Raw genomic sequence first — 16,895 nt, 5'->3', positions numbered from 1 at the left:
GTTCGTTATCTTCACCTTTCATGTATAAACTGTACAAGTACCTTAGAGTACATATGAAAAAAAATATAAAACATATGATGATTGGAAAACCTTATCTATTTATGCCTTTAGGCCCAAGAATGCACACCATTAATATCCAATCAATGATTCACCACACACATATTCAGTTATCATGATCAACGTTAAGATGGAGATGTGTGCACACAATGATAATCGGGAAATTAATTCTTAGAAAAATTGCGCAATCCTGTTTTCTAATCTTCGAAATAATTGTCTAACATTCCCTGGGCTACAAGATGACACAAACTCTCCAAACCCTGTATAGAGCTACATATCATAGTGACAGACATCTGTTAACATATCAGCTCATATTAAATCAAAAACATAGTTGTCCAGATAATTAATAGAATATATATATTTTATATATAAACATTTTACTAAAATACAGTGAATAACTCGAGACTGACATGTATATGAAAGAGAGAAACAGATTGATAGTATGAGCATGATGGGGTTATCCGTGTATGTCACACTAGTGAAGGAAGAAAGACTACTCAGCATAGGCTGGTTAAATAATTCAATCGTGTCATAGTTTCCCCTTCTCAACTCCAAACGCAGTGTGTGGGATTCATATTTTACTCAATTGAATAATTCGTGCTTAACATTTGAATGTTTAAAGGTTGGTTGGTTGGTTTTGTATTAATTAACGTTGGTGTGTCCAGGGTCCGTGTTTCCCAGCTCTCTATTTTGTACTGCTTATAGGAGTTATGAGATTGATCACTGTTCGTTATCTCCACCTTTCATTAACGTTCCTCTCGAGATTTTTTCATTCATATTTTGACGTCTCAGTTGCCAGTGAAGGGTTGCAAAATTTAGCCATGTGCTCGACGCTTATGACCTTTGAGCAGGCAATGCTCTTTATCGTAAAACAACCGCTGTGACACGGGTCCTCGTTGTTTTTTATTGGGGTTTTTTGTTGGATTTTTTGCGGTCTCATCTGAAGGACCGTTACATTTAGTCGCCCCTTACCGCAAGCATGGAGTACTGAGGACTTATTATAACCTGGACCCACAGAGTACTGCATGTTTTATGTAATATATGAAGAACTGATTGTCGTGAACTACGTCACATTTAAACACATGGATCTTTAGACACACTAGTTAGTCAAGCGTACCATCAAATAGTAACCATTTATTATGAAATTGCATGGATGAATTATTTGAGGTAGTGCCAGTCCGCCGTCATAATATTCTAATTAAACCAATCCTTAGACGATATAGCTCTATCAATACATCAATGCCATAAATCCTAGTTATCGCGGGTTATTTAATCGTAAGGTATCAATTTGTAGTCTTCTAATTATGACTGTGAAATATTTAGGAAGAGTGAACCATACTAATATGTCTATGTTTGAGGCGTAAATTTTTATTTCAAAATTACCTCTAGCATAATTAGTTCACTAAAACAAAATGAATCTTTTTGACGGTGACATACATAGATAAAGCGATACAATCCTTCAGACCCGTGAAGAAAAGAAAGTTCGAAGACCTGTGTTTTAAATGGCAAAATGTTAACAGTCATATTGAAGACATCCCTGTGTTTGGTGATCTTAATTCCCTTCCATGTCGAAGGACTCCTGTTAAACACACACCCAGTAACAGAGCTACCTGCATCTGCTCCTGGTACGTTCATATTACTGTTTATTTGGTACTGAAACATATGCATATTTCGATACTACAGTTCTGAATGTGATGGGAATAACTAAGGTAGTAATAAATAAATTATTTGATTTGCCACAACTCTTTTTAATTAACAACCGTTCAATACACACTTCCAAAAGATGACAATTATATGTACAGTGTATAAGACCAAAAAATGGTTTATTAAGGAAGATGGTCCAACAATCCCATCTCGGTATATGAATGTCGTCTTGCATATTAAAAAGAAACATGAACAGGCAAATATACCTTACATGACTTTCACGTGAATTTCTGTACACGGTAAATTCACATAAATCTTTTATGAAAATATGTCATGAAAGGTGAAAATAACGAACGGTGATCGATGTAAAACTTATACAGTACCAATTTTGATGCACCAGAAGCGCATTGCTACAAATAATGTCTCTGGTAATCTCATAAATCCCATAAGCTATACAAAACAGACAGTTGGGCAAACCCGGACCCTTATACACACCACGGGTGGAATCATGTGCCTAGGAGGAGTAAGTCACCCCTGTCGACCGGTCACACCCGCCGTGACCCTATCTCTTGGTCAGGTACATTTCATGTGAATTTCACTGGAAGTTATGAAATTGACCATGGATCGTCATTTACTCCATTTTTATATCCTGTTTGCATCAATTTGTTTTTGACAAAGTACAAGGTATATTTTTGTGACTTTGCTAGTAATGTAATATGATCAATTTAGTCATAAAGTATAAAGCCTAACACAAAATCCAAATATGTACACTATGTACTTTGTCTAAGCTCTACATTATGGTATGATTCCATTTAACATTAGAAATAAGGTTCAAGGCGGGTGTGACCAGCAATCAGTGGATGCTTACTACTCATAATATATGATGGCCATCTCTTGCATGCCCTGGCATTCGTGTTTATCCTGCATTTAATGTTGCACCCTTCAAAGAATTTGAAATGATCACCGTTCTGAATATCCACTTTTCCAGTATTGTTTATGCCAAATCTTACACATATTCATTAGTACCTATTGTTTGGTAAATGGTCTTTAATAAAGTAATAAACAAAAAGCAAAGACATTTCCATGGATCCCCTATCAAACATTTTATATTAAACTGGAGCCAATTTCATCAAACGTCAAACACAAACAGAATATGGGATTCACGACGGTTGTGACCGGTCGACAGGGGATGATTGTTCCTCCTAAGAACATAACCCCCCTCTGATGTGTCCAGGGATCCGTGTTTGCCAAACTATCAATTTTGTATTGCCTATAGGAGTTATGAAATTCATCACTGTTCGTTATCTCCACCTTTCACAAATGAATATATGTTGTTCTGCAAATCTACAAATGTTTTATTTCAATATCTTTTTGTCAGTTTATGAGTGATATTGGTGTGTTGGGGGTAGGTATATACATATTACAAATGTAAAACGCAGCTAAACATATAAAACATAGATGCATTGCATGCATACATTTTCACTAATTTTGTAGGTAGTAGTTTGCTTGGAAATGGTTTTATTCAAAGTTAAAGCTTCCGTGACAAGGTTGATGAAAAGAACCGTAGACGTTATTATTAGATTGAAATCGCAATGGATTACCGTAGGTAAAGATCAGGTTTATCGTGTCCGAATTGACAAGAAATCGCATATTTAAGACACGTTGATGTCTAAAGGCTCGGCAAATTCGTATAGTCCAGTAGATTTAAGAACATCATTAGAACTGTGTACCACGTGGTCAGAAATAGTTTCCACGACGTCATACATGTTCAGACACATTGGCGTCTCCTTTTTACGGGTGTGGTTGTATACGTAGTCATACGAGTTTTCCTCTCTGAAGGAGGCCATTTGCTGAGAATAGTCATTTTCTTCGTCTTCCTTGGTGTCGTTCAGTTGATTATATAAGTGTCGTGTTGTTCCACATTCATCTTCTTTATAACTCATGGAAGGTTCCTTGAAAGATACATATCGCCTTTTTACAATTATCAGTTTACTGTGTTATGATTATATAACGATGGGTTATTATAACGGTAATAAAATCAGCAAAATAAAAAAAACCTGGAATCGTAAACGGAATAAGATAACGATAAGTTTGTTAACATGAATTACCAAGCCAGAATTATTACATTATGTTAGATATCATAATACACCCAAAAGTATAGTACTTTGAGTAGCATTTTGTGATTCGTTTTCTTTGAAAGATTTCCTTACTTTACTAGAAACGGCGGATTCACAGGATTGGTCGCCATACACTGCCTCAGTCGCATTCTGGACGGTCTGCATAGTTAATCTGAATAGAAATATATATATATATATATATATATATATATATATATATATATGAAGTTGATTCGGCACAGTTGTAAATAAATATTGAAAATCAGAATGACACATTCCATAAAAAAACAATCATTTACTGCTAGCGCTTTGTGGTAAATTTAAAGTGTTCCCGTTCTTTAAGATGTGGACTGAAAATGAAATCACTCGCAAAGCCAAAGAGGACTATTTTATTAAACTTTTCAATCCAAGCCTTAATAGAAAATAAGTATTTGAACAATTGAACTACAATTTAGCATAATATTTTTACAAAATAGATAATTAGAAACACTCCTGGTTAACGTTAGAATGACGTCATAAAGGACTCGTTAAATTGACGTCATAACAAAGACGTTGCCAAACAATTTTTGTATATTTAAACTGCCTGATGAACCATGTAGACATGGAGAAAGCGCTAGCAGCAGTAAATTATTGTTTTGATGGAATGTGTCATTCTGAATATAATAATAATAATAATAATGATATATATATATATATATATATCATTATTATTATTATTATTATATTCATTTATTTATTTATTTAAGTTTGAAGTAAAGACAATAGCACAATAGCAAAACTAAAAAAAAGTTAATCAAATGTGATACTTCACCTCCCTGCTTTTGATAGTAAATATCTTCTCAATCTACCAAAAAGTATCACGATGATAAAAACTATTCCAAACAGAACTCCGCCTGCCCCAACAAGCAGACACTGATAAATTATTTCTGTAATCAAATTGATCCACTATTGTAACAAAACTGTTATGTTGAAATAATCACTATCGTCAACGGTATAATCGACATCTTTATATCATTATTATTGCGATTCATTATCATTGTTCTTTCAACTTCCAATATAGATTATATTTCATATGATATATCAATCACTATAGAACACCAATTACTTACCCCAAACCCGTCCATCTGAAGGAAAAAGATTATACTGAGCCGCGATAAAAGAAATATTTCAAGGAGGAGGATGTTTATGGAACATAAGTTGATAAAATGAATCGTTTTACATATATATTTTATTGACAAATATAATCATAGATTTATCTTTCGTCGTCACCCTTTACTTGGTTCAGGGGGGGGGGTATTATTCTTAAATCATAAATATTTTTTTTTACTACTTTGTGATTTAAAGATTTAAGTAATTGGGAAATTATTTTAATCGCTTTCCTTTTCATTCATTAATTGAGAATCGTAGAAATGTATGCTGCAAATACTAAGACATTTACTTATGAATAAACTTTCAAAATATTGGCTTTTCAATTAAACATTTTTTGTGGGCATTCAGAATCAAATAATAATATAAACCGACTTCATCACTCCAACAAATTCAACATGACAATTCAGAATGTTTCCAAATAATTACAATGAATAACATCCATCACATTATACGCAACCTGAATTTCATTTATATGTTATAGAGATAAACGAACTCCAGAGAGCTAGTAACATATATTCAAAGTCCCCTATTCACATTAACATTTTCCACCAGTATGCAGACATATGTGCGCAGATCGGTGGTGTACTACAACGCATTATATCTGTCAGAATTTATGCAGAACTGTATCATATGTACATATACGCTATGTAAGTGTCCTGAAATATTATTTTACTTAATATCGGTTTACATGTTCCATTACTCGCTCTGGGAAAACGAATATTTTAAAGGCTATAATGCTGTAGATAATTTTCGTGTCGTTGACAGACTATACCACTGTTTTCTCCTGCATGTTTTATTGGGATATTTTTCGAGCTCTCCATGAAAGGTGAATATAATGAACAGCGATCAATATAATACTCCCATAAGCAATACAAAATAGATAGTTGGACAAACACGGACCGCTGGACACACCAGAGGTGGAATCAGGTGCCTAGGAGGAGTGAATATCCCCTGTCGACCGGTCACACCCGCCGTGAGCCCTATATCCTGATCAGGTAAACGGAGTTATCGGTAATCAAAATCAGTGTGCCAAGTGCGGCCTAACAATCGGTATGAAGCATGCTAGACATAAAATGTTCGTTATCTTTATCTTTCATAAAATAGAACAAAATATCCACAGCTCCGCATTTATTGAAAAACCTAGAGTAATGAAGGGGTTGTTTTTTTCTTCTATTTACCTAACAATATCATCAGAACTTTCACATAATAAGATCACGATTCCTACGAGAGCATGATGAAGACAATATTCAGTTTCAAGATTGTTTTTTTTTCTGTTCGTGAATCACTCTCAATGCTTTCAGAACATGTACCTTTATCTATGAACTACGTTCATTCGACAATGAAAATGGTATGCACTACTCATTTCATTCGCAAGATAATGTTTTGCGTTTGATCATTTTCTTTAATCCAGGGATCGATTTGAAAAATGGGCATAAACAGAACGTTCTCTCATGTAACGAATTCAAATCAGTTGAGATACATAATCAACTAATTGTTGAGTGTGGCGGAAAACATCAAACATTCAATGAATAAATTGATTCGAAACGCAATACCATGTTCTGGGTGGGATCAGTTTTTAAATCGAGACAGGTTACTAACAAACAAGTTGATGGCGCACTGCTTTCAATAGTCTCGTTTAATGTCAGCATTTCGCAAATTCTATGGTTGTTATAACAATCTAGTTTGACAATGCAATTCAATATTGGGTCAGATATTGACTAGCTTGTTTCGTAGTGATTGTTGGGCATTTCTTGGAACATGATTTGACTACAGATAACCCCGTTTACCCGATCAAGATATGCGACAAACGATTGGTGTGACCGGTCGACAGGGGATACTTACTCCTCATATACACCTGATCCCACATTTGGTATATCTAGGGGTCCGTGTTTGCCCAACTCTCTATTTTGTAATGATTGTAGGAGTTACGAGATTAATCACTATTCGTCATCTTCACCTTCCACCATATATATTTGATAATTGAATATTGCTACATAGATGTGTACAGTTTATATAGAGAAGCTTAACGTATCCCACTTGTAATTAACTTGAGTTGTTCGTTTGTCTTCAACATTTCTGTCCTTAAAAATGTCCGATTATTAAGAAGATATGAAATGTGCTGTCTTTTATTTCGAGTTTACTGGGAGATATGAAATTGACATATGAACAAAAATGATTACTGTTAATAGGTAAAACATTGTCGACATATTCACTTGTGGAGATGAAGGCCTCAATAAGATACTTTTTCTCCTTTACGTTTATTTGATTTTCTGCAAATATGTTATTTAAGATTCACCTTTTACACACTCGCTATGGTCTTCGATGAACCCCTGGTCACACGAACACCACCCTTTTTCACCACAGACACCAGTGTGCAGTGTTCCTGTACACTGCCTGTCCATTTCACAGGGATCACCAAGGTTCCTGCCAGCTAAAACACATAGTGAACAGTTTATACGATTTAATGATATTAAAAGTCATTTTAATGCCTCAAACATTAACAGCTTATATTGGTTTCCCTTGGGGGTGATTTAAATATAATTTTAGAAAAAGTACAATGTAGAATTTTGCTGCGTGTGTTTTATTTCCTGTGTTTCCTGCATAATAAGTGCGCTATAATACATATGTATGCAAAAATACCGTTGATATGCTTTCAAAGGCGCTTTTGAACACTCATGCCAAAGGATATAGCTTATTTCGTTGTTCTGGATATTCATTCATTACCTCCAATGCACCTTCCGTCGAATTCCAGCATACCTTCATCACAAAAGCATAACGATCTATTTCCAAATGATTTACAAATTGTGGCACTATTAGTTCCATTACACTGTACATCAAACACACATGATTCTAGTAACTCTCTTCCAGCTGAAAACAGTAATATTATTCAATTCATTGTGATTGTTTTACTATTCAACTATGATACGTGTACCACACGACAATAATCCCTTCAAAACGTTAGTTTGATATAACGTTTAACATGATGAAATAAATGTGATAACATTGTCAATCATCGTGTATTGATTTTGTCCAAATTTTGTCCAATGCAGTTCATACGTACAATGAACACATATTGTGTTGTTATGGTTGCATATAAATCAATTAAATTGATAATCTAATTAGATCAATTCATAATATAAGGAGAGTATATTCGGTTCTGGTAATACTTACTTGGTACACACGATTCATTCACCCACTCAAATCCATCACTGCATACACATATTCTAGTTGATGTTTTCTCCTGATAAGCACAAACGTCAGCATTATTCGTCCCATTACACTGGTCATCCACCATGCACGACTCGGATATCCGTTTTCCAACTGTTGAAATATTGATAAAATAGTTTTACTATTTTCTACCACTACCATGTCTGGTGTTTCAGGTAATATGTAAGTTTAAAATAATTTTGACTATGATCATGAATAAAGTAATGAAATGGGCATAAAGCATGGGATAGTGTAATTGTTTTTTTCACTAGTTCTATCCAACCTGCATTGACTGAGTGAGCTAATCCCAGTAAACTCTTTCATTCCAATCTTCAAGAGTATACTTAAGATGTGTTATTATGAAATTAAATATTTTTAACATTAAACGATGAATCAGAGCATATAAAGTTCGTATTTCCATAACAACACACACTGTACTATGACTACCAATATTTCTACCTGAAAATACTTACTTTTGTTTTATATTGAATTCATTATTCATCATCAATATGAATATATGAAAACTTTATGTTATTTCGTATCCTGATAGGGCATGTTGTGAAATAAAGAACTGGACATCATTTTCACTTTTTGTATTCATTATATCCACGCAAAATTTCATTAATGGAGGACTTTCCAGGCGACTCTCATGTATACCTTACAATTTAGATTTACTGTTCTTACAAAATTTTGAATAAAAGAGTACGAGTCTTATATAGTCACATATTTCTAACATTGTTAGTAAACTGATTACTTTATACAGGGTCACATTCGACCCGTGCTATTTTCGCCGTCCTATACTTGCAGAAAGTTTCGCCCCGTTTTAAATTCGCCTAGACATAGTTGTGTTAAAAAGAGATGGATGATAAAACAGTTACACCCACCCAGTGACAACGAGAGCGTAAGGGGCGAAAATAAGATTGAGGCGAATATTTCCCTGCATACAGTAGTATCATATAATTATATTCTACAATTAACATTTGGCATACCTTTATGACATCTAAGGGACGTTTTATCCTCAATGTACTCAGGTCCACATGCACATATTTTTCGATCGCCAACTGTTCTGCAGATCTCCAGACCCAACGTTCCATTACACTGCTTGTCTATTTCACAAGTCTCAAAAAGTGTTTTGTTAACTGTAAACCATGCATGGAATAAACGTCTTTTAAAGAGTAAACATTTTAATTCAAAATCGAAATGCGAAGATATTTATTTACAGAAATGCAAACCTGGTAAACAAAAGGAACCGTTTGTCAGAAATCCCTCATCGCAGGCACATGTTTGAGACTCTGTACCGTTGCCCTTGCTGTAGACACATCTCCCGCCATTTTTTGTACCGGTGCATTCATTATCGATTGTACACGATTCCCCTATGACTGACCCAGCTGTTAACAAATCAGCAAATATGAATGAATATTAACCTTAACGATCATTATAATCTAAAATAATTTGATGATGTCCCTCCCATTTCGACAGTATCTTATCGTTACAAAATAATGTTATACATCAAACCTTTTATACAAACGTCTCGAATGACTGTATGATTATCCGGACAGTGACACATTTGTATACCAGCGATGACTTTACATTCCCGTGCCCCATAAGTTCCTGTACATTGTCTGTCAGATTCACAAGATTGGAAAAGGCGTCGATTACCTATAATGGTGAAAATACAAAACAAATAAATCACTAACTTCACCAAGGCATCCATAACATTTATGATACCAACCCAATTATTTTTAAAAGGAATTCTAGTAATTCGTTTGAGCTATTATCGTCACTTACTAAACAAACTGTATTATTTCTTTTAATTCTTTAAAGTGGATTCATATATGTAGTGCTACGTCGTAGACTTTATATAATCGTTATCATTTAATATGATTTTTACTGCTTTAAATTACACGTGCAGTTTTATCTTAAAGGACACATTGTCATAAAATCGCATTGCATTTACCATACATTCTTCTACAAATCATATATATACCAATAAATATAATCATTTATGAACACAATAATAGCTAGAGACAATTAGCACACACAAATGACAAGCAAGTAAACTACTTTCTCAAACTCACTTCGTTTTGTTCTCTGATTTTAAATCCTTTATAAAAGCTGTTACAAATATTGCGTTTTGAACAGGTATACCTTGTGAACAATTCAAACCCTCTTGAAAGAATCCTACGTCACAGGAACAGACGCCACCTGGACTCTGATTGTTCTGTAGACATCTCCCGGCGTTTACAGCACCAGTGCACTGACGGTCGTGAGAACATGATTCATTCAAGGACATCCCAACTGCATACAGTTAATAGGTAAGTAATCACGTCGTGTTAAAAACGCACACTAATTATTTCTGGATATGACATATAAGTTATTTGACACACCAAATAATAATCAATTGTTATCAATGTATGTAGGTTTCTACAAACCTTTTAAACATGTTCCATTAATGATTTCCGATCCTTCCGGGCAGTAGCAGACCCCTCTCCCTCCAATATGTTTACATTCTGTGGTCGATTTACACTGCATATCAGTGTCACAGGATCCAAAAAGATCGCGACGTTCTTCAAGCCAAAAAAAAAAAAAAACCCAAATAAAATAAAAAAGAAAATAGAAGACAAATCAAGCAATATTGCATGTGCTTTATTCAGAAGCTTATTTTCTTCCAGGACGCCATTAACGTAAACATTATCAGAATATGGCTCAATATAGCCATAAAACAGCCTTTTATACCCATACAAAGCCCTGTTTTATTTTCGTCCTTGGATAGCCTGTTGCATAACGCGTTTTCACTATTGCAATCCCCTCCATCAACACATGTTTTTCCACTAGATGCTGCAATGTAACAACAGAGTTAAAAAGAACACAATTTTAGACAGTCCACCATGGTGGGGAATGAAAATATGTTTTATAAATCCAATCCAATCTTGGAAAGAATACTCAGTACCTGTTTTGAGATCACATGAAAGAAAAAGTTCAACCCTTTCCAAGACTTTTTTTCCATAACAAGAATTGCTCTTTGTATCAAAATTGTATTTCATTCCTTCGGTAATGAAAGTCACATGATTAATCAAAACTGTCTTGTTGAATGGCAGATGTTCATAAGTAGCAAAAAGCACACAGGTCTCATTGGAGTCTATCAACCTCGAATTATCTACAAAGTACAATGGTGCATGCAGGTACAAATGATGTCACATGTAAATAGCTAGATTGTGTTGCGTTTACCGCATCGTATGAGTATGCAGTACCTTGAAGGATGAGTGATGGGAGATCATGTAAAATAAATCCACAGCTTCGATTACTGTTGACGAATAAGATCACATCTTTCAACATGAATTCCCTACAAATGGAATAAAGTTAACTACATTTGCTTGTGTGTGGTTTTTTTCTGGCGATGTCGATAACAGTGGCACTTAAAATCGATTATGATGCTGATGAATTTTTTTTCGCTTGTCCTATAATCTGTTTTTTATTTCTTTATAAAAATGTCATTATCAGTCTTGTTGAAAATAGAACATTTAGCACCAATAGATGAAACTACTCTTTAAGAATGATAAAAAAAAATTCTTACTCGCGAAAATACAGAGAATATAAATCGCTGGATCCCAATATAGATTGAGTCAGTGCAGCAACCACTAAAATTGTATCTACAAAATAAAGGAGGATGAGGTTTAAAACACTTCCAAGTGCTTTTAGTTGTAACATGTAACTTTAATGTTTTATTGTCATTTGATGTAATAGAATACATTTATATGGTATCAATTGTTCTGTTAAAAAGGCAAAACACATGATGGTACAATGAGTGGCCAAAGGTATTGCAACAAACATGGCTGACGTCATTACAATGTAAATAACAGCTGCATGAAAAAAAACTTTAAATGAAATAAACATTATTTATTTACCATGTTTTCTAATATTTTGTTGCAAAGCCTTTCTGAATAATAACTTATCGTGGTCTTGAAGATAGGGAAGCTACGGATATATGTTTGAGAGAGGCTATTCCAAATTTCTGTCACTGCAGTCACTAGGTCATCCCGGTGTTTGATATCATCAAACTCACGGGACAATATGATTTTGATACGACGCCAGACATTTTCAATGACATTAAGGTCCGGGGACTGTGCAGGCCAGTTGAATTTTGTAATACTGTTTTTTTCCCCAAGTATTGGTCTGTCTAGACGAGTGGGGGTGACATTAAAGTCTTGGAAAATAAATTGTTGGTTTCCAAAAACGTTGACAACAACATACCATAAGTGATTATCCAGGAATTCAACACACTTTGCTATTTAGATTTATATGAACGGGTACAAGAATACCAATACCTTCATAGGTAATACAACCCCAAAACATACAACTTACTCTCACAGGCGTTTGCGTTGGTTCACACGGTAAGGCTTCCGCTTCTCGGACGATTTTCTCCACAAACTTACAAAGTTATTTTGTTCAATGACTACCTGTGTTTTGTCTGAAAAAAATTACTTTCTACCACTGTTCAGGTTTCCAGTGCCTTTTCCTCAGCACCACAACATTCAGCGTTGTTTGTTGACCATAGCGATTGTAACCGTTTTCTGAATTTTTCAGCTCCTGTATCCTTCCTGGTGTGACCTACGGCGAACATTTGTTTCCTGTACACATCTGTACCTTCATTCTTATTAAAAGTTGATGTAAAGTCTTGAAGACATTCTCTTCAGTTAGTTTTTAAGAATGCGATAAAGTTTCCGATCACTCCTCTCATCTATCACTCGGGGCCTTCCACTCCGAGGATCGTTTTCAACACTTTGTTTTTGACGGATGTTTTTCAAACGCTTCCAACAGTGCCTCGATGAATTCCCAATGATTCACTAATTTTGTTGTCATTAAATTCCTTTGAATTTAGAATTACAATCCATTTCTTTAGGTCCTTTGACAATTCTCTCTCATTTCTCGACATTGTTTTCATTCGTTACCTTACCGGAAATCGTCTGCTTCTTTGAAGTACAAACGGTTCCCCATATAATTCGTACCCTAGTAAATTCGCGTACCTGACATCCCGATCTAAGCTTACTTTGTTACGCGTCAGCAATAAAAATAAAATTTGAAGCGAGTAAAATTATGATGACGTCAGTCATGTTTGTTGCAATACTTTTGGCCACTCAGTGTAGAAGATACACCTAAAGACCAAAGATGAAGGTAAAGAACAGTTATAAGCACTACCAAAAAGAGAGTTGGGCAAACGCGGACCCCTTGACACTTCTAAGGTGGGATAAGGTGCCTAGGTGAGAGTAAGCATCCCCTGTCGACCGCTCACATCAGCCGTGAGCCCTATATCTTGATAGGTAAACGGAGTTATTTGCAGTCAAACTCAGTGTGCCAAGAACGGTCTAACAATCGGAATGAAATACGTCAGACAGCATTTGACCCTTTGATGGTTGTATTGACGAACAAGATCGTTATAACAACCATATGGTTTGCGAAAAACTGACTTTAATCGAGAGTCTTGAAATATCGATAAGAACCTGTCACCTTGGATAAGAAGGGGAAGTACGACACAATAAGAAACAATCAAACATGATTGAAAAAGATTGAGAAATAAATCGAACATATAAATGAATAGATAAAACAAATAATGACTAACTACAGTAATGATAAAAAGATATGCAAGCGCATCTAACATCCAAATTTAATTAGATTGTTGCATTTGCATTAATTTTAAACCCATAAAAATGCATGCATTTATGAGAGACAAAATATGTAAACACCTCTTGTGTCATATTTCAATTGCCCCCGAAGATTTTCACATCTTTTGTACGCATGTTAATTTCAAATACCCGGATTAGCTGGCCTTTATAGTATTATAAAGCACTTTGGAATTTGCGTATAATATACAAGTCATACATAGGTAGATCTTTGCATTATGCAGACAGTTCCAGTAAGCAATTTTGAAAATAATTTTTATCTAAAAAGAGGATCATACAAGTGTAACAAGACAAATAAATTATTCCTATATACTAATAATGGGATAAAACTACCGAGGGCAGACATATACATGTCTCTGCACTACCAAGGGTGATAAAATGGTATCAGGTTTTGGTCTGCTTGGTGGTTTTCTATTTTTTTGAAAGCCCGTATAAGAGACAGTTTGAAATAGTTGCTCATATCCCCCCAAATGATATACACACCATGCCGAAATGACTTCCACGGGTTTGAACGATCTGTGCGTTTCTCTGTTCTTGACCTGATCATGTACGGAGCCATTCTTGCACGAAACGATTTGCATGGAGCGGTGAACGGTCTACACGGAGCAAAACGAAATGCGTTGGAGGTGTAGTAGGACACTTCACATGATTACATATCAGAACACCTAACATATAAAGGATTATTCTAAAAATGTAATTTCTTTTCCTGTCATATGAGATGGCAAATCGATATTTAAGAAGCGTCAAAATAATTTATGTCCACCATTTCATACCAGGGATCACGACCGGTGTGACTGATCAAAAGGGGATTATTGTTCCTCCTAAGCATCTGATCCTTCTGGTGTGTCCAGGTGTCCGTGCGCGTGTTTGCCCAACTATCTAATTTACATTGCTCGTGGGAATTATGAGATTGATCACCGTTCGTTATATTCACCCTTCATCGTAACATCTACCGCATTTTTCTGTAACTATATATCATAGTCCTTACAGTTTCTATACATACGCTCTATCAATATCAAGTTTACTCAAAAATGCAAGTCCGTCCCATGCCAATTAATTTCCATGACAAACACCAGTACTTACCTATACGTTGGATACCGAGTGTTTTCTCCATAACCGATGTCAATACTCATTAGTTGTATACTATGCATTCATCATGAAGCAGAACTTCCAAACCCCACATCTTATATAATTGCATATAATATTTTTAGAATCATTTTAGGTCCTAGCTTCCTGGTTATCTAATACAGTTACAACAAAGAGGAAATATTAGTGTTGTACAATTTCCTTTTTTCTCATTTTGGCTTTGAAAATTGACACTCAATCTCTGTAACCGTCAACAATTTCATAATAATTAGACACCATTTCATTAAAATGACTCACACACGACACACGCTCGTACGAATGCACCCAAACTCACGCTTTCCTTCATTGGTCGTTTGAACACATTCTAGTGAACTTTAACTAAAAAACCACAACTACTTTATATTGAAATTTATCTACAAAACATAGCATTAACAGAACTAAACAACCCAACTGAGTTCATTTCATTCATCGATCGTTATCACGACAACAGTATGATGATATCAAGTAAATTATCGTTTGGCGCAGTGTACAAATAAGATTGACCATCATTTGCTTCTTTCTGTCTATGCTGATATATCCGGTTTGGTTTGGTTTTATACTATTTAATATCCCTTTCGAGAATTGTTTACTCAAATGGAAACGTCGTCATTGCAGGTGAAGGGGTGTGAAATTTAGGCATATGGTCGGCACTTACAGCCTTTGAGGAGAGAGGGACATTTGTCGTGCCACACATGTGACACGGGCCTCGGTTTTTGCGGTCTCAACCGCAGAACCTTCCTATTAAGCCTCCTCTTACGACAAGCAAGGGGTACTTAGAACCTATTCTGACCCGGATCCTCATGGGATCCTGATTTATCTGAACTGTTAGCTTAATTAGATGACACAATAGCGGTATATAACCTGACATATGAGTTGTTAGAAACAGCGCCTGATTAAGAGATACAATTTATTGTGAAATAAAACTTCCAACCTTTGGAAAGACAACATAATCAAGCCAAAAGTAAAACTGCACCTTCTGTTTCGGAGAGACTCTTACCTCTACATTAAGTTAGAAGGATCGCAAGCATGTAAAATTTATCAAGTAGAAATGCGCCTGCTCCGACTAAAGTGAAATAGTATCTTACATCTGAAAACAATCAATCAAATGATTTGACGTTTCGAAATTACTTTCATTGAATGGACAAGTCAAGATAACGAACGATAATTAATCTATTCGTGATTTTTCGCCTTGTTCTGTATATTTCATCATCAGTAGTCTTTGTACGAAAGTTCTTATATTTTTCCCCTAGATTTGGAAGCTTTTAACATATCTTTTTCGAATAGAAATACTTGTTCTATCGGTGACATAAACATATTTCCAATTCTTAAAAGTATCAAACTTGATTACGATGCAACTTTATTTCAATGAATATGAAATGAGTTATGGGATTGATAAATTTCGTTATCTCCACGTTTTCATCATACTTATATTCGCCATTTAGATTTCAATATTGAATAAAATTCGCATTATAAAGATGGGTTACGGACTTTTAATTCCCTTAGGATTTTGGGCCTAAATTGTGGATGCCATTTTATTTTTGATTCATATTGTTTGATATTGTTACTATGCTACAATTTCGTAAAATTGTAGGGAGATTCTATTATCGTTGTTGTAAGGTTTACTTTCGTGTCTGCTTAGTTATCTTCCTATTTTTATTTTGTCCTCATTATTACAAGTTCATTTGTAACTAGCAAACACTATTTGTGTTGTTGATATAATTGTAGAAAAAGACATGAGCTGTAGGTGGTGTCACACACGGAGATCACAAATTCATTTAAAGATGTTGATTAAAATGAACATTTGACAAAGAACGTTTAACATGTTATTGGATAAAGGTTTTAGACGGCATTTTGAACAATGAAGTTCATTAAAAATATACACTTTGATAGATATTTGTTGAACGTTGAGCTAAGTATA

At 34.9% G+C, this 16,895-nt stretch overlaps 1 protein-coding gene and 1 pseudogene across 3 annotated transcripts; one reads left to right on the top strand and one right to left on the bottom strand.

Moving 5' to 3' along the window:
* The first annotated feature begins 1,518 nt into the window (after positions 1-1,518).
* Positions 1,519-16,895, top strand: part of LOC125655371 (fibrinogen C domain-containing protein 1-like) — a 49,430-nt pseudogene continuing 34,053 nt past the window's right edge.
* On the bottom strand, positions 1,785-15,057 carry LOC125672660 (fibrillin-1-like). 3 transcript variants are annotated; one of them, XM_048908853.2, is made up of 17 exons: positions 14,936-15,057; positions 11,749-11,824; positions 11,426-11,517; positions 11,125-11,331; positions 10,911-11,012; positions 10,607-10,741; positions 10,323-10,472; positions 9,690-9,833; positions 9,407-9,562; positions 9,164-9,313; positions 8,139-8,288; positions 7,692-7,835; positions 7,264-7,398; positions 4,928-4,942; positions 4,630-4,744; positions 3,912-3,990; positions 1,785-3,653 (listed from the first exon to the last, which is right to left on the bottom strand). In XM_048908853.2, the coding sequence occupies exons 1-17, from the start codon at positions 14,964-14,966 to the stop codon at positions 3,354-3,356; spliced, it is 2,181 nt and encodes a 726-aa protein (XP_048764810.2). In that variant the 5' UTR covers positions 14,967-15,057; the 3' UTR covers positions 1,785-3,353. The 3 variants fall into 3 exon arrangements, with proteins under 3 accessions (XP_048764810.2, XP_055999289.1, XP_055999290.1); XM_056143314.1 differs by lacking the exon at positions 1,785-3,653 and having other exon boundaries at positions 4,630-4,662; XM_056143315.1 differs by lacking the exons at positions 1,785-3,653; positions 4,630-4,744 and having other exon boundaries at positions 3,924-3,990.

This window comes from Ostrea edulis, chromosome 7 (assembly GCF_947568905.1).
Source record: "Ostrea edulis chromosome 7, xbOstEdul1.1, whole genome shotgun sequence".
Classification (NCBI taxonomy): domain Eukaryota; kingdom Metazoa; phylum Mollusca; class Bivalvia; order Ostreida; family Ostreidae; genus Ostrea; species Ostrea edulis.
Note: the sequence above shows the minus strand (reverse complement) of the source record. Positions and strands in the feature narration are given on the sequence as shown.

What these genes read in the sequence shown, in the direction of transcription:
- LOC125672660 (XM_048908853.2), bottom strand. Translation starts at nt 14,966, where the DNA reads ATGGAGAAAACACTCGGTATCCAACGTATAG. An exon ending in TATTCTCTGTATTTTCGCGA is followed by an intron (nt 11,518 to 11,748) that starts GTAAGAATTTTT and finishes TTCCATTTGTAG; the next exon opens with GGAATTCATGTTGAAAGATG. An exon ending in CCCATCACTCATCCTTCAAG is followed by an intron (nt 11,332 to 11,425) that starts GTACTGCATACT and finishes TGTACTTTGTAG; the next exon opens with ATAATTCGAGGTTGATAGAC.